This window comes from Rhinolophus sinicus, chromosome 2 (assembly GCF_057876585.1).
Source record: "Rhinolophus sinicus isolate RSI-liver-muscle chromosome 2, RSI-T2T, whole genome shotgun sequence".
Classification (NCBI taxonomy): domain Eukaryota; kingdom Metazoa; phylum Chordata; class Mammalia; order Chiroptera; family Rhinolophidae; genus Rhinolophus; species Rhinolophus sinicus.
This window is the reverse complement of record NC_142502.1, coordinates 140,648,192-140,670,330: the sequence shown is the minus strand read 5'-3', so window position 1 is coordinate 140,670,330 and position 22,139 is coordinate 140,648,192. Positions and strand designations below refer to the sequence as shown.

At 33.9% G+C, this 22,139-nt stretch overlaps 1 protein-coding gene across 1 annotated transcript in view; it reads left to right on the top strand.

Annotated features, from left to right (window-relative positions):
* Positions 1 to 22,139, top strand: part of GMCL1 (germ cell-less 1, spermatogenesis associated) — a 34,809-nt gene that overhangs the window by 7,341 nt on the left and 5,329 nt on the right. The window contains exons 3-13 of the mRNA XM_019718526.3: positions 800 to 896; positions 1,985 to 2,082; positions 4,227 to 4,339; positions 4,961 to 5,026; positions 6,983 to 7,067; positions 9,200 to 9,290; positions 13,231 to 13,368; positions 14,035 to 14,104; positions 15,439 to 15,514; positions 19,408 to 19,553; positions 21,423 to 21,510. Of these exons, the coding sequence (XP_019574085.1) occupies positions 800 to 896; positions 1,985 to 2,082; positions 4,227 to 4,339; positions 4,961 to 5,026; positions 6,983 to 7,067; positions 9,200 to 9,290; positions 13,231 to 13,368; positions 14,035 to 14,104; positions 15,439 to 15,514; positions 19,408 to 19,553; positions 21,423 to 21,510 (1,068 nt within the window). The remainder of the gene's footprint in view (positions 1 to 799; positions 897 to 1,984; positions 2,083 to 4,226; positions 4,340 to 4,960; positions 5,027 to 6,982; positions 7,068 to 9,199; positions 9,291 to 13,230; positions 13,369 to 14,034; positions 14,105 to 15,438; positions 15,515 to 19,407; positions 19,554 to 21,422; positions 21,511 to 22,139) is intronic.

Genomic DNA, 22,139 nt, shown 5'->3' with positions numbered 1-22,139 from the left:
GCTCCTGAGGACAAAAGCAATGTGTTTTATTTATGCTATTCTTTATTTTATGCTATTTATGCTATATTTACAGTGCCTTATATATGCTAAGTACTCAGTAAAATTTTTTAAATAAATTAGCTTGTATTTGATCCATTCCAAAATCTAATAAGAAAGGTGCTATCTAGAAAGTAACTAAAGACTTCATCCATTCTTCTACCTTTCCAAGAATTCAGGTCCATTCTGGAATTTTCTGATTAGATAAAACTAAATTTTGGATTTTCCCTAATTTCTTGGTGATCATCCTATTAATGTCAGCTCGGGGCTGGTCTGGACCGTTTACAGCCAGTGAGGTGCAGAAAGGATTTAACAGTTTGAGAGCTTTTAGTCTATTCTTTTCCTCAGTACATTTTTATATATTCAACCTTGTGTGTTGTCATATGTTTATGAGATACTTAAATTTATAAGTTTGAAAGTTATAATATTCAGAAGGAAAACATACATGTAATCTACTCAAAAATTCTTTTAACTAAGTAAAAACTTAATGAGGTTCAAATAGTAGTATAGCAATTCAGATAGTGATATGAGAATTTGGTTTAGTTTTCATTAAATTAGTACTAAACTGAAAATATTTTGATACACCTGAAAGTGTCCTTATCTCAATTTCTTTTCTCCTATAGACATTTGGCAATTCTTTTTCTTCTGAAATAGTAGAATGGATTAGTTTCCATAAGACAGTTGGCTTAAATTTAGAAATGGGGAAATAATTTGGAAGACAGAAAGTACTGGATAATTGTTGATTTTTTTCTTTTTTTTTAAGTCTGGCTACTTTTCTAGTATGTTCAGTGGTTCTTGGAAAGAATCCAGCATGAATATTATTGAACTGGAGATTCCTGACCAGAATATTGATGTAGAAGGTAACCACCACCATAATTATTACCACTATGCAAAATCATAAAAACACAACCTTTATATTCTTTTGGTAGAAAGTAAATATTTTCTTCTAATCTTGTAAGCTAGAAAAAGCTCCATTTAATACCCCAAGGCAACAACATTATATTGATTTACTCCATAGTTTATCAGTTCTGTTCTGCCTATCCCTAATCTTTTTAGTCACGTGGGCCAAATCAATCTGTTTACTTATGTTTATAAATAATATCTGCCTGGGATATGGAGGGTGTAGGGTGAAGGAAGGAAAAGTGTGACCATTTATTTTAATTACATAAAAAAGCTGGTAAATAATATTTATTATTCCCTATATATGAAGACCTTTTCTGGGAACAATAGGGTACAAATCTTATAATCAGTATTGATTTAGAGCTGTTCTTAGATGAGGAAGCTGAGGCCTAGAAGATTTAAGGGGCTTATTTTAGGTCTCAGAGCAGTTTAGTGAACCTACGTCAGACTGTAGTTCTCCTAATTGATATTCCAGTGCTCCTTTTGCTCCCTCTTTGATAGCCCAAGTGGAAGTACCCAGTACTCAACCACATAGGCAAAGAGAAAAGTTAAGAACATTAATAAAGCAAATCACGTAGGGCATAGATGAGAGGAGCAAAGGAGAGAAGGATGAGCAGGCGTAGCTAGCTGTGGTGGCTGGGTGGGAGTGGGGCATGGACGGGACCATGAGCTATTCCACACTTCCCAGTGGGGAAGCACTGAAAGCACCAGGGCTGAGGTTATCATTGTGTCTGTGTGCTGCACTTAATGATTGGTCTCCTCAGGGTTTCTTTATAAAACTGTTTCCGACTGCTAAGGTCAAGATTAGATGTAGAAGAATCCAACTCGATTTGGTAAAATAAATGGAAATTTATAGCATTACTATTAAATTAGCATCATCAGTCAGTAACCATTACTAGCATTTTAATTAGTGATACTTCTCTTATCCTTTTAAGTACATATTAGATTTAGACATATGTCCTAGTGTGTGCAGACAGTTGTTGTTATTTTTATAATAATCTTATACATAGATAGTTATTTCATTCTACATGTGTACTTTTGCTTTCAGCCCTGCAGGTTGCATTTGGGTCACTGTATCGAGATGATGTCTTAATAAAGCCTAGTCGAGTTATTGCCATTTTGGCGGCAGCGTGTATGCTACAGTTGGTAAGTATGCACATTAGTCAAACAAAGGATCACAGTTGTATCTTTGTTTGAAGTATCTATTCCAAAAACAAAAATTTTTACAATTTTTATAATAAAAATGAAATGTATAAATATGCCATTTGTGATGTCACTTAAAATGCTTAACCCAAAGCAATTTATTATGACTGAAAGGGTCATGATGTCTATGTAAGATGAATGCAAGCTATTTCTGTGTAGATACATAAGAATGATTGTAATGTAGACAAAATTTACTTGTCTAAGTCCATTTACAAATTTCTATTCATTAATGACTTATCTTGACTGTTATGAAACAGATAGCTTATAATTACTAATTTATTTAGCTCATGGGTTTGAAAAAATCCAGTGCTTGCTATGTAAACTTTTTCTTAATTATGAAATAATTGTGTATAAACTACATAAATGTATGTAATCTATTGGTAGAATGACAGATTTGTTCATTCATCAGAATTGTATTGAGCGATGTGCCAAACTAGGTATAAAGATCCAAAGGTAAATTCAGATATAGTCCCCACCTTCAAGAAGTTCACAGTATGATGAATGTGAAGTCGGGGAAGGAGGGTTGATATGCAGACCCAAGTAAAGGAAGAGCTGTCCAATATTATAGTATGATAATAAACATCCTGTAGGATTTAGTGGATGCACAAAGCAGTTAGTTCAACCTGGTGGTATCAAAGAAGGAAGTTGTGTTTGAGGTTTTGTCTTGAAAACTGAAAATATATTTCTTTTGCAAAGTAAGAAGAAAGGGAAGGGAAGAGCATTTCAGACAATAAACTAAGACCTAGAGATATGAAAATGGAGGATTAGAGAGTCTGAGTGGAACATGGCTCCAGCATAGAATATAAGGTTTGGAGAGAGAGAGGCAGAGGCCAGATCATGAAAGTCCTCTCTGTACATTTTAAGAAGTTTAGACTTTATATGTAAGTACTTTTGGAAGATTTTAATCAGTGGAAAGACAAAGTTATGTTTCAGAAAGAATGCTTCAGGAACAATGTGAAGAATGGATTGAAGGAAAGAAGAGTATAAATCCTATTGCAATAATCCCAGTGAGGGCCTAAATTAAGGTTCTACAGTAAGGTCAGCTAAATAAGCTATTGCACTAAGAATGGAGAGGAAACTCTTGAATACCAGAGAGGTTAAGCAGGGATAATCCAGCTTTACCTGGTGACAGATGAGATATTAATAGGAAAGGGGAGGAGTCTGGAATGACTTCCAGGTAAGTTTAAAATCCTAATGGAGTCAATGTTTTATTTTGATCTTTAGAAAAACTTAAGTTCCCTTTTATGTGGCATTTGTATACTGTTTTATTTGAAGCATTAGTTAATAGTTTATGTTAAATATACTTGGATGAAGTCATTTTATTTTTAAAATCTTTTGATCCTTTCAGTATTTATTTCTACTAAGTATACTTTATTTTCTAACTTTAGTTCTGTTTTGGTTTTGTTCTAAATCCACTTCCTTCATTATCTTTATGACTTGCCTATTTAACTTAATAATATACTTGCATGAATATATTTCAGAAATTTGAGTAAAAAGTGGCAGTATTCTTTCCATATATTGAATAATGTTAGTTCATTTGAGATCTTCTGTATAAACCTTTTAGATTAAATTTCAGTGTAAATGTAAAACAATAATATATTTGATTTAGGTGCATCTCTTAGCTGTTGATAGGTATTTTAAACTTTAATAAACACTTTCTGATGATTAATAGTTTACTTGCCTAGCCCATCAATCACATAGTCAGCTACCAGTAATTGACTATGTAAAGAGGTCTTAATTCTAAAGGAACTGGCAAAACAGACAGAATAATGTTTAAATTTGCAAAGGTCTCAGGGAGGGGAAGAATAGAAAAAAAAGAGAATAGCAATATTCATCTCTACCTTTTACTGCTTTTACCCCCTCTCTTCCATTTTCAACTCCAAGTATTTAGTTGAATACTTGCTCAATTTTTCCAGTATTTTTCCTGGACTTATAAAAAACTTAGGCTTGCTACACTTAATGAGCTTTCTTTCTTTTCTTTCTTTTTCTTTTTTTTTTTTTCACTTTTTAATATATAAAAGCACATATTCAGACCTAATTTTTCCCCACATGAAATGGGCCTTTCCAGTGCTTATTTATATTTACAGGATGGTTTAATACAGCAGTGTGGTGAAACAATGAAGGAAACAATTAATGTGAAAACTGTATGTGGCTATTACACATCAGCAGGGACCTATGGATTAGATTCTGTAAAGAAAAAGTGAGTTACCCTTTTTGTTTTTTCTTCCATCCCACTTTTGGGAATTTGGCTGCTTTGGTTTCTGAAGAGAATGTATAGCTATAAGAAAGAAAGAAAAAAGGATAAGTGAATGGAATTTAGTTATTTAAAAGTCCTCTTTTACATTTGGACTAATTAGTAAATTCCTCAAAAGTGTTGTCTTTGTACGTGATCACGGGCGGGTTATACATGCTTAGAAAAACTATGGTCACTCCTTCCAGTAGATTTTTCTATCAGATTCTTTCAAGTAGTAAGCATAATAGATGTCATATCAGCAACTATTGACAATGTTTTTAACAATTGAGAATTGCAGTACCCATTTTCAAATAATAAAGACAGTCATGGAAATCTGTAAACCCCTTCATAAACCATTTAACACAAACTTGAAATGAGGTTTTCTCAATTAGAAATGCTCTTATTAATATAAAGGGAATATTCCCATAATGACTGCTGACAAAAGTAATACTAAATTTTAAATTGTTAAATTAAAAAAATTGAGCTTGTCCTAGCAAGACTAATGTTCTGTTTTTATTTTAACTGTAAGTCCTACTTAATAAATCATAAATATATGGTGTATAATGTAATTCCATGTTTTAATTTCAGGTGCCTTGAATGGCTTCTGAACAATTTGATGACCCACCAGAATGTTGAACTTTTTAAAGAACTCAGGTATTTGAATTTTAAATAACTTTCTAATTAATCATTCTAAAATACTGTTTTTCATTTATCAGAGTATGCAAGATATATTTGTGTAAAACAAAAATATATTGCTTATGAAAAAGTGAACAATTTAATGCAACATATCTTGACTGCATCCATGAACTGAAGAAATGTTACTCAAATTTCTTTGTTGTAAATGATATATATTATGTCAACTGTTTTAACCAATTTTAATAGAAAAATTCAGTGCTGCTATAAAATTTTAGGAAAGTCTCAAGTGCTACCTCACTTTTGTTGGGCTCTTAGAGAATCTGAAAGTTTCATTTAAAAACGATCTTTACCATTGAGAAGTTTGAGGAAATAGTTGTAAACTTTTTTTTTTTAATGGATGGAATTTTTTTTTTTTAAACTTTTATTTATTTCAAGTGTGTTTTTCCATGACCCATCAGCTCCAAGTCAAGTAGTTGTTTCAGTCTAGTTGTGGAGGTCGCAGCTCACAGTGGCCCATGTTGGGATCGAACCGGCAACCTTGTTGTTAAGAGCACCACGCTCTAACTGAGCTAACTGGCCGTCCCAATGTTGTAAACTTTTTGATAAGCCTAATGAAATTAAATTCACAATTAGGTTAGTCTTTTGAATTAAGTCTGCTTATTATTCCTTCCTTCCTTCAGTAAATCCTTCCAGAATGTCCACTATGTATAAAGGTCCTCTGATAGGGGCCATAAAGGATTCAGAGATGATTATGTCATGGTCTCTGCCCTCAAGGAGCTTATTTGTAGTAATGGGGGAGTCTGAGAAATTCAGGGTGGCAATGATCTTTTAGAGGCCAGTAGGCTTTACAGTCATTTTCAGACTTGCATTTCCTTGACAGTGGTGCTTCTGAGACAAGGGTACAAATGTCCCTAGTAGTAGGTGACATTCCAATGGAAATGTACAAAGCCAAAGAGTTTATGTTGCGTAGCTTCCTGGGATGTCAGTTTTTACTGATTGGGGTTTGGGGGATTGGGTGGCATGGGAACTGAGAGAGTTAAACACATTTACGTTTAAATACATTATGGAATAGAGAAATTTCAAATTTTTTTGACCTTTCAAGATAACATACAAGAATTAATAGAAATGTTATTTTTATGGCTGGACCACCTCCTGGATTCCTGGGTCCTTTCCTTTTCTCTGCCCTTAAGAGGTTCTTTGGTAGGAAAGTTTGAGAGGCATTATTCTACCAAAAAATCATTACTTAGCGATGTCATAGCATAAACAAAGCTCTGCAGTATATTTGGTTTCAAAATCATTAGAAACACTTTAATATTTTTCTTTTATAATTTCTCATTTAGCTTTTTCAAAAGGAAGATAGATCATACTGGTCATCTTTAAAATGCAAATGCTCTACTGGCTTTTTTTGACTTAAAGGAAAGACAGAAAAAGAGGGACCGGGAGGAAAACAACTCTTGGTACATTTTTACTCCAAATTTAACCTAACACATATTTCTTGATCTTACACTCTTTAATAATAATAAAAACATGTTTTATGACTAAGCAATTCTCTTAAGCCTAGAGTTTAAAGGTTACTTTGAAGATACAGCTATTTCAATGAATTTTGACAAGTTTTTGTGTTTTTTTTTTAAACATTGAATGAGGAGGAAGGAAAAGGGAAGGCTGCCATTTTATCAGAGAATACTAAAAGTTATCTTATTTTGGGACCTTGCTTTAACTTGATTAATTAGCAGGCCGAAGCTCTTCGTTTTCCTATCAGTACAAAAAAAGACCTTTCATAACAGACTATCTGAATGATCCGTGTATTCAAATAAGTTGTTTTCTGTCTAAGATTCTTTGTCTTGGGTAAAAAGACTGAGGTAATTTTTAATTCCACATTTCTTTGGGTAAGAAAGATACAGTTTTCAGTTCCACCACGCTCTTTTAGCCTGTGCATGAAGATAAATTCACTACCTCTATTTTATTTTTTTCTAGTATAAATGTTATGAAACAGCTCATTGGTTCATCTAACTTATTTGTGATGCAAGTGGAGATGGATGTATACACAGCTCTTAAAAAGGTATTGACATAATATGAGTGTGTCAGGCTATCACCTCAGTATTGATTATAATAGTGAAAAACTGGAAAGAGCTAGTGTCCAGTGATAAGGGAATAATGATAAATATAAGAAAAGTAAAACGAAATATGTCAAAATGTTAAGTAATCTTTACATTTAGTCATTTGGTATCATGAGTGATTTTAATATTGTTCTTTAATGCTGTTCTTTCCTAGGAATACATTTCTGTTTTTTCCCAGATTTTTTTTCAACAACAAACATGTTATTGTTATGTTATTTACATAATCAGAAATGTTAAATGTTTTATAGTTGACTCTTCAACAACTCAGGGGTTAGAGGCACAGAAACCACCCCCTCAGTCAAAAATTTGACTCCGTAAAAACGTAACTCCTAGTAACTACTAATAGCCTACTGTTGACCAGACACCTTAGTGATAACATGCAGTCATTAACACGCATGCTGTATGTTACATGAATTCTGTATTCTTACAGTAAAGTAAGCTAGAGAAAAAATGTGAAGAAAATCATAAGGAAGAAAAAATAACATTTACAGTACTTATTGAAAGAAGTCCATGTATAAGTAGAACTGCACAGTTCAAACCCATGTCGTTCAAAGGTCAGTAATATATGGTTTTCAGAAATGTTTTCAGGGTGAAAAGGGAGAAGGGATTAAGAAATACAAATTGGTAGTTACAAAATAGTCATGGGGATGTAAAGTACAGCATAGGGAATATAGTCAGTAATATTGTAGTAACTGTGTATAGTGCCAAGTGGGTACTAGACTAATCGAGGGAGGGGGATCACTTTATTAATTATATCAATGTAACCACTACGCTGTACACCTGAAACTAATTAATATAAAATAATATTGAATGTCAACAGTAATTGAAAAATAAATAAATGTTTTTCAAAGTTGAACTTTAGTTGAATTCATAGCTATCTGAGGAAATTTTCACGTACTTTTTCTAGAAAACGTTGAAATTCTTCTTTTAAAGACTTTATTTGCACTTCAGGCATATGTTTTATGTCATCCTTTTGAAAGGTTTCAACATTTTAAATGTAATTTTAACAACTCTCTGAAGAGACAAAATGACTACTACTCTTTTTTTATTGTTTTTAACTTTTTAGTAGTAATTATTATTCTATAGATACTAAGACTTAACATTCTTACAGTTACTAAGAGGCAGACTTGGGCACAACCCAGGTATTATCAGTCCTAATGTCTTGCTTTTCCCACTGCATAATTTTGCCTTTAACTTTTTGTACCCAGCATGGAGTCTGCATTTAACACAGTAGTGAAACCTGGGAATGAGACACCTTCTAGTGTATCATTGTAGTTGTTTGTTTTTATGGTAAGATGAGATTCTTGTACTATTTTTCTTCAAGGAAGTTTAGTAACTGGGTTATCTGATCATTAAAGAAGTAGTAGGCAGCTCATTACTAGCTCTGAGCCACTGGTAGCATTCATTGTTTCCTATTGTTGGCACTGCTTTTGTGCCAGCAATGATAAATGCTTAGTGTGTGCCAAGCACTATTCAAAGTACATTACACATATTGTTTTACTCCTACCATATGAGGTAGACATTATCATGCTCCTTAAACAAAGGACGAATTAAGGCTCAGAGAAATCAGGTAATTTGCCTAGCTATTAAGTAGCAGGGTCAGGATTTAAAAGTCCATGCTCTTCACTTCTCTGCATACTGGCTCAACAGCAATAAGACAGTAAGAAACTCCTTTTTCCCTTGTTTAATTTCTTCCTTTTATAATCTCACATAGTACATAGTGAAATCAAGTTCATCGGTGAGTAGAATAAATTAGTATAAAATTGCTAATGTATACATATTAAACTTTTACCTTTTAATAGTGTAACTACAGTGTGTTTGAGACCATAAATACTTTCAAGGATTAGTTTATTCTTTATCACATGCTCACCTAGTTTTTATCATTGGACAACAATTAATGCCATGATTAATTTAAATCTTGTAAGCATGTCATTTAATCTACTTCTTTCAATTGCTTGTAATGAAAAGTAAGTTATTTAGGTATTATGTTTTAAGGTGGCAGCAGTTTGAAAAAGTAAAATCGTAAAAAGATATAATCTTGTAATTTTTTTTTCTTATTTACTTTTTAACCTAGTGGATGTTCCTTCAACTTGTGCCTTCTTGGAATGGATCTTTAAAACAGCTTTTGACTGAAACAGATGTCTGGTTTTCTAAGAAAAGAAAAGGTATGCCTGAAAATTTTATTGAGAACTTGTTAATTTTTGTTTTTTTAATTGAAATTTATTAAAATCAAGCCCTGACTTATTTATAGACCTAGAGAATTTTAGAGCTGGAGAGTACCTTAGTAATTATCTAATTCAGCCCATTTACACTGAGAAAATTGAGGCTAGATAAGAAAAATGCCTTGCTTAGTAATTACTGAATTATTATTCCTTGAGCGAACACCATATTTTTATCCCCCAAATTACTATTTTTCCCATTTTTATCTGACAGAGCTTAGTGATAGCATTCGTCTTTTGTTAGACAACACTGAATTTTCCCCCAACAAATTAAATCCTGTGTTTCAGGTAGCAGTTCTTAACATGGGGGCTTGGGGGAGCTATGAACAGGCTTTGGGGTGTCACTAACCCCTAAAAGTGTATGCAAAATTTTGTGTCTGTGTGTGTTGCATTTGGGGGTATTGGGAGGGAGCTTCCATAGCTTTCATGAGATTCCCAGGAAAGTCTGATCTAAAATTGGTTAAGATCAACTGCCATAGATCTTTCTTATCTAGACAAAGGTGGAGCATGCAATATATTTATGTTTTTACTTTGCTAAAACAGATACAGAAAAAAATTTTAATGGCCCTCAAGTGCAAGGAAGTAGATAAATTACAATCCTTAGTTCATGATTTTCCTAATTTACTGTCATTTTTGGTCCATGCTTGGCTACCTTTTGTTTATTTTTAATAATACATTGAACCCCCAGAAATTAATCTTCAAGTACTAGATCATTAATAACTTCAGTCTACTCGTGTGCTTCTTTCCTTTTGTGTCCTTCTTTCTCCAACCACTGTCTTGAATTTTGCATTTATTATTTCCTTGTTTTAAAAAAAAATAATGTTATTGCATTGTGCATGTATGTCTTGACATACCCCTTAACATAAGGGGCGTGCTGCTAAATTGGATCTCTGAAAAAATAATCCCTGGTTTGTAGCATTTTTTTAAATTTCCATTTTACAAATTCTCCCAACATGGCTGATTTCAAACTACCAACATGACATCACTGAATGCAGAGTTGAGAAGAAAGCATACCGTCAACTCCTGTGAACCAGTTCTAGCCAGCTTCAGCACACCCCTAGACAGCGTATCATTTTGTTTTAATTGTTATCGAAGTATTTCATATTGTGGTCTTGATTTTCATTTCCTTAAGATAAAAATGATTGAACAGCTCTTTATGTTTATTGGCCATATAATTCCTCTTCTGTGAAATGTCTGTTCAGATCATTTTCCTATTTTAAAATTGTATTTGTCTTTTCTTAGTGATTTGTAGGCATTCTTTATATATTCTTGAGAACCAATCCTTTGTCATAAATATGTGTGGCACTTATCTTCAGTTTGTAGATTATCTTTTTTTACTTTCTTAAAGTTGTCTTTTTTTTTTTTAAGGGGAACAGGACTTTATTGGGGAACAGTGTGTACTTCCAGGCCTTTTTTCCAAGTCAAGTTGTTGTCCTTTCAGTCTTAGTTGTGGAGGGCGCAGCTCAGCTCCAGGTCCAGTTGCCGTTGCTAGTTGTAGGCACAGCCCACCCTCCCTTGCGGGACTTGAGGAATCAAACTGGCAACCTTGTGGTTGAGAGCCCACTGGCCCATATGGGAATCGAACCGGCAGCCTTCGGAGTTAGGAGCGTGGAGCTCTAACCGCCTGAGCCACCTGGCCGGCCCCTTAAAGGTGTCTTTTAATGAATAGAAGTTTTAAATTTAGAGCTCTTTGTGTCTTGTTTAAATAAATTTTGTAGAATTATTTTATGTAATGAGATTTTTTAGCTTAGAGCCAGATAAATTATTTTTCTATCAAGTTCATGAATCAAAAACATGTAAAGGACCATATCAATAAAATCTAACTTGATTTACTAAAGGAACAAAATACTAAACTTATGCCTTAAATTATGCTTTAGTGTTACATTATGGTAATTAAAGAGGGGTCAGAAAAATTAGGGATCAGAGAAGAAAATTTAAACAAGCAGAAGGAGAGATATAAAATCTGAAAGAGATAAAGGTAGGTGGAGAAGCTAAAAAGACAAAGGGACTCAACAGAAACAGTAGATGTTAGGTAAACGTTGACATTAACTTATGCTTATTTGAGCTCCAAAGTGATGTGTACCACAGGAAATCTATCGAGAGAGAAATGATTCTGTAGCCTAAGTGGCAGAAACGAGAAGAAGCTGTTGGTCCACTTCTGGTTTTCTCACTGTAGGCTCTCGTTCCCGGCCTTATTAGTGTAAAAGTATACAGTTTAAGATAACTTTTCAGGGAGCCATTTATTGCATAAAGCAAAATATATGTCTAATGCTCTTATTTTGAGGTCATTTCCCATAGCTTAAAAATTATAAAGATGATGAATACTCGAGAAATAGGACAGAAAAATCACTTGTGGTCCCCTCATCCATTATAGTTTGGTTTATTTATCTTAGGTTTTCTTAATTATTAGACTTTTCAGATATATATTGGTGAGGACTACAAGAAAAAATAGAAATTTAGAAATTTTTTTGCAATCATATGTATAGATTGCTATTGAATTTGGCCAATGCAATTAGTATGGCCACATTTTGGTCAGCTAGAATCTTTAAAATGCATTTTTTAAAATTCCATGAATCCTTACAAAAGTAAATGAGTCAATCTCTTCTATGCCCTTGAAGAAAAGGCTTCATGGGATAATTTCCAGATTTCTATGAGGCAATCTAGAATTAGATTTTTATAACTTGAGTTCATGTGATGGAGTACCTAAAATAAGCACCTAAGCACCTATGATAAGAACATAATGGTATTCTCAGTACACCCCCATGAAATTGGCACATTTAATTCAACATATGAAGTAGAACTAATGTTATCACTAAAAAAAACCAAAAACGATAAGACATGTAAATCCACAGTTCCATGCCTGTTATATAACTAAACAAAGTTAACTATTAATTTTTAAAATGAGTTTACTACTTTCTTGCTTTGTTTGCCTGTAGGCAGGTGCCAAAGGAATACAAAAAATGTTTGGGATAAAAATTTGAAAATTGTGAGAATTCTTTTCATTAACTTGACTGTCTTTTTGCAATTTTCAAGAAAAAAATTATTTCAGTGGGCAACACCTCCTTTCTGGTTCACAGCAAACGTGTGTTCCATAGCATAGTTTGAGACATGATAGTCTTCCGTCGCAACGCTCAGCTTTTTTTTCCCTGTCCTTAATTGCAACAGGGTTCAGTAGTAGGTCTCCCATGGGTAGATCTTGTTTAATAGAAAACAGACTAGGGCTTATGCCTGAGGCCCTGTTTGACAGCAGTAACTCTAGACCTTTCCCTCCCACTCACAAAAGCACACTGGAATGCAACTGGGAGTAAGTATCTATTTCTAGAAATAACCTTAAATTCTCCCTAAAAGAAAAAATTTATATACTTCTTAAACGAATTATTTTAATAATAAATACTACCTATGTGTTGCAAATCCATGGCTACAATGTCTTTAAAGTATTTTAATAGAGAATTAATGAATTGGCAAGTGTTCATCACATGTAACTAAAGCATAAGTTAGAAGAATCCCAAGAGACATTCGATATCTTGCAAAGACCCTTGAGTGAGGCATTTGGGCTCTCGAGTTCCACTGGAGTGTTCGTTCATTGCCTTGGAGAGGGGATTCTGGAGAGACACCATAATCCTAACTATCCTTCTCAAGCATTCCTTTCCCACCTTGCTGCACTGTAAGCTCCAAAGTTAATTTCCTGCGGCTTTTTTCTAAATCTCCCCAAGTTTTTATCCACACAACTAAGGTTTATAAAATCCTTGAAAACTTTGAAACTAGCTTATTTGTATTCTAATAGGGGTGTGTGTGTATGTGTGTATCCCTGCCCATAAAAACATTTAAGAATAAATTAATAGATTTGAAAAGAATGACTATTTAATTTAAACTATTTTTTTTATAGATTTTGAAGGTGTGACCTTCCTTGAAACTGAGCAAGGAAAACCATTTGTGTCAGTATTCAGACATTTAAGGTTACAGTATATTATCAGTGATTTGGCCTCTGCAAGAATTATTGAACAAGATTCTCTAGTACCTTCAGGTAAGAGAACATGATGAGATTATGATTTTAAGTAATATCTTTCTGATTATAATAGAATATGTTTTGTGGAAAAATTATGCTTATTATTAAAGGAAAATATGTATAATTATAATTTTTATTCCATTTAGAATAATTTAAATTAAAATCTTTTCTCTTTACTAATAGTCATCTTAATCCAGGATGCCAAAATTATTTGAGTGTGCATAATTCATCTGACAATTTAGAGATGGTTTATTTCCCATTAATTAGCTATTTTTATATAACTTAATAAAGGAATAATCTATTAGTTTTCTGTTAAAGCTTTTGTAAAAACTGAAATATTTAGGTATGTTTCTCACAAATGAAAATTAATATGAATTATGAAAGGGAAACTATTAGTGCAAGGATATACTTTTAACTAAAGATTTAAATTCTAATTTAAATGTATATAATCTAAGTAGAATCTATTTTAAGGCAAAGCAAGATGGTATTTACCATTTTGAAAATCATTAAGCCATATTGTTACAGTATATTTGTAAAATATAAACTACCGGCTTTATTGCTATTTTAAACTTGAATTTAGACTTAGTAACAATTTTATCATCATCTTAAAAATTTGAAATCCTTTATATTCTTCCGTGTTTCTTATGATTATTCTTATTATATTTATTTATTTTTACATTTTAGAATGGCTGTTTTCCGTGTATAAACAGCAGTGGCTTGCTATGCTCCGGGCAGAACAAGACAGTGAGATGGGGTAAGTATGTTACATCATATTGTTCATTAGGAAAAAAAGAAACCTTTGGTATGAATATTTTAAATGCATTCATTATATTGAAAAATCAAAAGCTGTTAAAGTAGAGAAGATCGTGTGATCAGCCTTAATTTTTATATTTCTATAACATTATCAATCTTGTAAATATTTATTTTTCTGATCAATTAGTATAATGGCATGTTTTAATAGTCATTTGCTATATTAGTGAACTTGAGTAATGCATATTGTTTGACCTAGTGTTACGATTTTCTTTTAATGTATTAAAATATTACTTGGAATAATGCTTTCGTAAAGTATGATTTTCATTTTATGTATAGGTAAAACTAATTTTCTTACTTGTGGTAGTAGTGTCAAATTCTGATTAATAGGTTTTTTTGAAGACTTTTGAGTCTAAAATGAATTAACAGCATCTGGTTACAGATGCCGTCCCCAAAAGCATATGAATCCCTGTAAAATATTTATGTACTTCCTTCATTTTAAGGGAAAGAAAATGATCTGTTCTTTCTTGTAGAAATACTTCCACATTTATTATTTTATCTTTATGCTAGCTCCTTGGTTTGGGCAGCATTTAGGGATAATCCATCTGAGATATAGAAGAGACCTTAAGAAGTTTAATTTTATTGCCCCTGATCTCTTTTAACAATTTTTATATGCCAAAGAACTCCCTAAAAAACTGCCTAGTTGTGTTTATTCCAGTGATTGTAGGAAAGTGCTGAAAACTCATGATAATGATTATGAGATTATCCAGGGTTCTTAGTTTCACTTTATTTATAATGTATATCCCATCTTTTTCTAAATACATTCACAGCATACTTACTGTGTAGAAATATAGTAAGATGGTTGAAACAAATAATAAATCAAAAACTTAAAAATGAAAGTTAATTAATGGAATTCATATTTGAAGCATTTTGTAATATATAATGCATTTTATTAGTCATTCTACTTCTTGTGTATATTCGGTTTTTAATGTTGGACGTTCTTCATTTTGTAATTCTCATCTGTATCCTTATTGAGTTTCATATAGAGGCTCACCTAAGAGACTGAGCTAGAATATGTGGTTTTCTTGTTTTCAGAAGTATGTAATCATATTACCCCTACTGAAATGCTCTATCCATAGTTAGTAAACAACTGCTCACTCCTGCAGGGCTACTAAAGTGAGAACTATATTTAAACAATGTGATCTTATTTTTATCTATACCACAAAAAGTTTAGTTTTAAATCTAGTAGCATGTTTTTCTGTTCTTTTTAACTCAATTCTTTTTCAATTAATAGTTTCCTATTTTCTGTGAGATTTCATGTTTTATATATATTTCTAGGCCTCAGGAAATCAATAAAGAAGAACTAGAGGGAAATAGCATGAGGTGTGGTAGAAAGCTTGCCAAAGATGGTGAAGTAAGTATGGCTTGTGACTCTTAATATTCTCATACAAATTATTGTACTATTGGTGCAAAATACACTTTCAGTTACAATCATGGCACCTGTCCTACCTCAGAAGAGCTTTTTTGATACAGTTTCTGTACCATGATCTCCTGGACAAGGAGTTACACGCTCAGTGGTGATTGATTATTCAGCCTTGCATCAGAGTGGTGAACTTTTTGGGTCCCTTTAAGTGATATGAGAAGGGTATCCCCTCAGCAATCCTGAAATTAAGATAAGAAGTTATATGGGAGCTATTACGTAGTCTTAAAAGTAATTTTTTCTATTGTACAATTACCCTAAGTCAAAGACATTGAAACCCTTTGGTAGCTACCCATATTAAGAATTGTTTTTTCATTACCACCCAATGTAAATGTGAAACAAAAGTATTATAATCAATACTTACTGCTACTGTGTCCAAAGATTCTATTTTCTATTTAATTTTTTAAAAAAGCTGATTGTGACTCATTAAATTGATTTCACAAACCACTAATAGAACATGAACTACATTTTTAAAAACTCCACCCTAACTAATTATATTTTTCATCTTTAACAAAAATTAAGCCTAATGTAGATAACCATTTAGTTATTTTTCTCCCAAATTTTCCCTCATTGTAACTTTTTAATTTTTAAAAGTTAATTATTTTATGTTTGCTTTCATAATTGTGACAGATGTTCTCCCTCCTTGTCGCTGCTCCCATACCTTGTCCCTCCCCCGAGCGTACCTGATCCGCAGCTCCTGTGAAGCACATACTTCTATGACACCACTCACTACCCTCACTGTGGCCGTCGTTCACTGGGTTCACTTCTCATCACTACTGTTGTTATTGTCTTGGTGATTTCAGTATCTCTGTTCCCTGGCCTTCCTTCCCTCTTGATCTCATGCTCCCCCCTCAGGAACCCATTTCTTATGAGTATATCCTTGATTTTTGCATCACTCATTAATACACCCCTTTCAAAATCTCCATTTTCAAGCATACCATTTTCAGACTTTACCTCCTATTATCTCTCTAGCACTCTCCTGGCTCCAAAAGCTTACTAACTCCACTGGAATGTACAGTACATTGTTCATATTACTTTTTTCCTGTCACCCTCTTACTATATCCCTACTCCTTTCTTTACTTGACGCATTCTGTGTTCCATCTTAAAATTGGATTCTGGCTTACACTCTTAACTTCTCTTTCTCCTTTTTTCACTCTGTCAAACTTACCTGGTTAAATCCCAATTCTTGTTAAATCCCAACTTTCCAGACATTCCATGCCTGTTTCCAAACAGATGAATGTGACTAAAGAAAACACCATGCCCAAGTTGATTTCCTTGTATTTGTAACTGTAAACAGTAAGCAGGCCTTTAGTGTTACATGGCGATCCTCCTACATTTCCCTAGTGAATGTATCCTCTCACTCTTTGAGTAACTCTCATACCTTCTCAAAAGGGCAATGGTACCACCCTCATTCATATGTGATGGTCTTGCTTCTTTCTTCATTCGGAAAATAAAAGCAATAGGAAGAGAATCTGTACATCCTTCCATCAACACTTCTGCCAATCTCTCTGCAAGTGGAGCTGTGTGCTGTGCTTTTCCTCTTACTGGAATGGATGAATTGTCTGCTTCTATCCCAGTCCATCCCCTCGTGGACTCCATCCCTTCTCACCTGTTCAAAAGCTTGGTTCCTACAGTTATCCCCTCCCTCTCCTGCATCCTCAGTTTTTCTCCTCTAATAGATCATTCTCATTTAGCGTATAACATGATACAGCATGCATCACCCATCTTAAACCATTCTCTGACCCCACATTCCTCTCTAGCTACCATTCCATTTCTCTGCACCCCTTTGAAGTAAAACTCACTGAAAAAGTTGCCTGTATTTGTTGTCTGTACTTCCTGTTTTCTGATGCTTTCTTGAATCCACTCCAGTTCATTTAACCCCAGCAAATTCCAGCGAAACTGCTGTGCCATTGTCACCAGTGATTTCCACATTGCCAAAGCCAGTAGTTTTTAGTCTTCAGAAAGCTCTTGGCAACATGACACATCTGTTCACTCACTCCTTGGAGATATTCTCCATTTGACTTCCAGGACAGCAGACTGTACTGATTTTCTTCCTACTTCATTGGCTGCTCCTTCTAAGTCTTTGCTAGATCCTTCTCCCTTTTCTTGACAAATGTTGGTGTGACTAAGGGCTCAGTACTTGGACTTCTTCCCTCTGTATGTTCACTGCTAAGTGATCTCACCTAGTCCCAGAACTTTACACTAATGACTTCTAACTCCAGTTTCATATATCCACCTACTCTCTTGACATCTTCCTTAGGATCCTAATAGCATCTCAAATATAAAAGTCCCAAGCTGAACTCTGATTTTTCATCCTCAAACTTCCTCCTTCCCAAATATTCTCCAACCCATAAATGGCTCTTCTGTTCATTCATTGCGTGAGTTCCAAACTTTGGATTCTTCTTTCTTTCATACCGTACCTGGTATCCATAAGAAATTCCTCCAGGCACTACCTTCAAAATACATTCTTCACGTGTCTACCACTAACACCCACGTCCAAGCCACCATTACCTCTTGCTTGGGCTTTTGTAGTAGCCTCATAACTGCTCCCCTGATTTTTATTCTTGCTCCCCTACATTCTATTTTCTGCACAACAGCCAAAGTCATCTTTTTAAAACGCTAGTTAGATCATGTCACTTCCTTCACTAAAAGTTCCCATTAGCCTCATCCCACACTTAGAAGAAATCCAGACTTTTCCTTACTATGGATTACTAGGCCCTACATTTTCTGTGCCCTGATTCTCCGAACTCATCTCCAGCTTCTGTCCCCCTCAGTTATGGCCCTAGCCACGTAGCCCTTCTTGCTGTTCCTCAGATATGTTAAGTGTGTTTTTACCTCCAGAGCCTTGTACTTGCTGTTCTCTTGGTCTAAGTCACTCTTCCTCAGATAGCTACCTGGTCCACTCCTTAGTTGACTCAGGACTCCACTCACCTAGCATCCCCTTAGACTTTCCCTGACCACCTGTCTGAACAAGCAGGCTCCCCACCTGCTAGCCCCCACTCCTCTACCCTGTCCCCCTCTCTTGGAATTCTGTTCTGTTCCCATCTCTTTCATTCCATTCCATGTGTATTATTCATCTACTCCTTTTCACACAAACATGTACACATATTAAAATACACAATCTCCTAGGGCAGAAACTTAATTACTGCTATTTTTTCAATGCCTAGACAGTACCTGGCACTTAATATGTTCTCAATACATATCAGTGAACTATTGAATTAGTGTTGTAATTCAGAGTGCCAACCAAACACTTGAAGCCCTAACTTTACTTCACTGTACCACACCATCTTACTTAATAGTCCTTCACTATTAGGTGATAGAATAAACAAAGTTGTGAACCTCATGATGGTACTTAAAATACCTCAGTTGTGTATCTGTTGGTTAATTACTTAAGACATTTTAGAGTCTTTTTGAAGCAAGGTATATTTTTAATGGGTTCTTAATTACCTCCATCTAGTCTCCTAATTCCCTAAGATATACCTACTTAGAGTTGCAGTGAAAAGCCATATTACTTATGATAGAATTACAGTGTGAATATATAATGAAACAGATCATAAAGAGGCAATAGTAGGAAAGTATCTTAAGGAATAATGATCATAAAGGCTGCTATTCTGGCTTTGATGTATACTATTCCTGTGTGGTAAACCTTTATATATATATATTCACAGATATATTCTGTGTGGTAAGCTTTAAGGGAAAAGCACTGACAAAAAGTAGGGAAATATATGGAAATACATGGAATGAGTTAAAGGGAAAAAACATTTGTTTGTTCTTTGATTTGTTAGCATGATAAACTGAAGTAAATCTTTCTCTTTTGTATTTCTTAGTACTGCTGGAGATGGACAGGTTTTAACTTTGGCTTTGACCTGCTTGTAACTTATACCAATCGATACATCATTTTCAAACGCAATACACTGAATCAGCCATGTAGTGGATCTGTCAGTTTACAGCCTCGAAGGAGCATAGCATTTAGGTAGGTTGAGTTTCCCCCTCCCATTCCACTCACTCCAGAAGAAGTGAAATAAAACCCTGATAATTTACATCAATAATAGAACTTTGTTAAGATTCCGTGTGTGTGTGTGTGTGTATGGTCTTGCAAGGAAATGATAAGGCTCCATTCTTATGTAATGTGTTAATCAAAATCATAAGATCTATATGTAGTTATGTCAGGGAGAAAGAATAGGCTGGAATACGAGTGATGCAGAATTGATACTGGGCTTGAAGCTGTTGTCTTGCTGTTATTCTTAGCAAGTAAAAGGTCCAAACTGGAAATACAGCAAGGTGTATTTCCAGGAAAACATGTCTGGTATTTATTATCCTTCACTTTCTGTAGAATTTATGTCTAACTTTGCCTGATAGTTGAGCTGGCAGTATTTTTCTGGAGAGGGTGCTGACAAATTGGAAAATCGCCTAATAAACACATTTTTTTTTAAAGTCACATATTTATACTTTATATCGTATACAAAAATTAATAAAAAATGGATCAAAGACCTAAACATAAGAACTAAAACTATAAAATAACTGTTGGAAGAAAACGTATATGGGGAAAGCTTCTTGACATTGGATTTGGCAGTGATTTCTAAAATATGACACCAGAGCACAGACAAAAAAAGAAAAAGATAAATTGGATTTCATCAAAATTAAAAACTTCATCAAAGGACATTATCAACAAAAAAGCAACCCACGGAATGGGAAAAAATACATGCTAACCATATATCTGATAAGGAATTAATACCCAGAATATATAGAAATTGCCTAAAACTCCACGACCAACACCACCAACAAAAAACCCCCACCAGATTAAAAAGTGGGCAAAGGTCTTAAACATTTCTCCACAGAAGATACACAAATGGTCAATAAGCACATGAGAAGATGCTCAATATCACTAATCATCAGGGAATGCAAACCAGAAACACAAGGAGATACCACCTCCCATGCATTAAGATGGCTACTGTCAAAAACAAGACAAGTGTTTGTGAGGATGTGGAGAAATTGGACCTTTGAGCATTGCTGGTAGGAATGTAAAATGAGGCATCTCTTGTGGAAAATAATATGGCATTTCCTCAAAAATTAAACATATGATCCAGCAATTCCTCTTCTGGTTATTTACCCAAAAGATTTGAAAGCAGGAACTTGAACAGATGTTTTGTACACTCATTTTTATAACAGCATTATTCACAATAGCCAAAAGGTGGAAGCAACCCAAGTGTCCATTGACAGGTGAATGGATAAGCAAAATGTGGTGTCTGTCTACAATGGAATATTATTCAGCATTAAAATGTAAGGAGATCCTGACAAATGCTACAACATGAACCTTGAGGACATTATGATAAGTGAAATAAGCCAGTCACAAAAGTACAAATACTATATGATTCCACTCACACGAGGTACCCAGAGTAGACAAGAAAGTAGGATGGTGGTGTCAGTGGTTGAGCTCGGGGGAAATGGAGAATTCGTGTTTACTGAGTCCAGAGTTTCAGGTGGGGCAGATGAAAAAGTTCTGGAGATGGATGGTGATATGATTATAGAACAATGTGAATATATTTAATGCCAAGAACTGTGCACTTAAAAATGGTTAAAATTGTAAATTTTATGTATATAGTACCACAATAAAAAGACATTTATAAATTGTTTTAATATCATATATGTATAATAGCACAAGCTTGTAAATCTAAATGGAATCAGTTTATAGTTTGAAAAGGCTTTAAAGTCTTTTATCAAACATAAAAGACTTATCAGACTATGAAAGAAAAATTAATATTAAAGTGAGAGGGGGCTTGTTTGATCTGTAGTTTAAAAAAATCCTTTGTTTGTTTTTTTATTTGTGGTTTTTGTATCCTAGATTACGTTTGGCCTCTTTTGATAGTAGTGGGAAACTAATATGTAGTAGAACAACTGGCTATCAGATACTTACACTTGAAAAGGACCAGGTATGTTTATTTGCTTTTCTGTTGTTTCATTATAGTATTAAAGATTGGTTTGAAAGATATTTTGAAGGTGAAGGTGGAAGCACCATGTTCACTTCTGCATAATTTACCTCATTCGACTGTAAGTGTTAATTAAGACAAAAAACACACACAATTTGATTTAAAGGGCAGAGAAAAGCTTATAATAAGAAAATGATTGTCTATCCTAAATATCATTTCAAAAAGTAATGAATTTTGTTTTATCCATTGTGTTCATAAATGCAATTACTTATACATTAATAGCAGCACCTTGAAGACAACCCAGTATTCTCCATAGCTGCTGCATAGTAAGAGAACGTTAGCCTCTAGCACAATAAGTTTCTAAAATGACAGACATCTGTAATGTTCCTATATTCTCTCTAAAGCTATTTGTTTCTTCATATTTCACATGCATGTAGAAGTTTCAAAATGTCATGATGAGAAAGTAAACCATTTTCAAAAAGTATAAAATATTGATGTTTACGTATTTCTATTAAAACTAACCACCATTACAAAGGACATACTGGTTTATTAAAGTTCAAAGCCAATAGTTCACATAAATTATTAGAAATTAGCAAGTTTCTTCAGACTGAAAAGACTGTCATAGAACATCT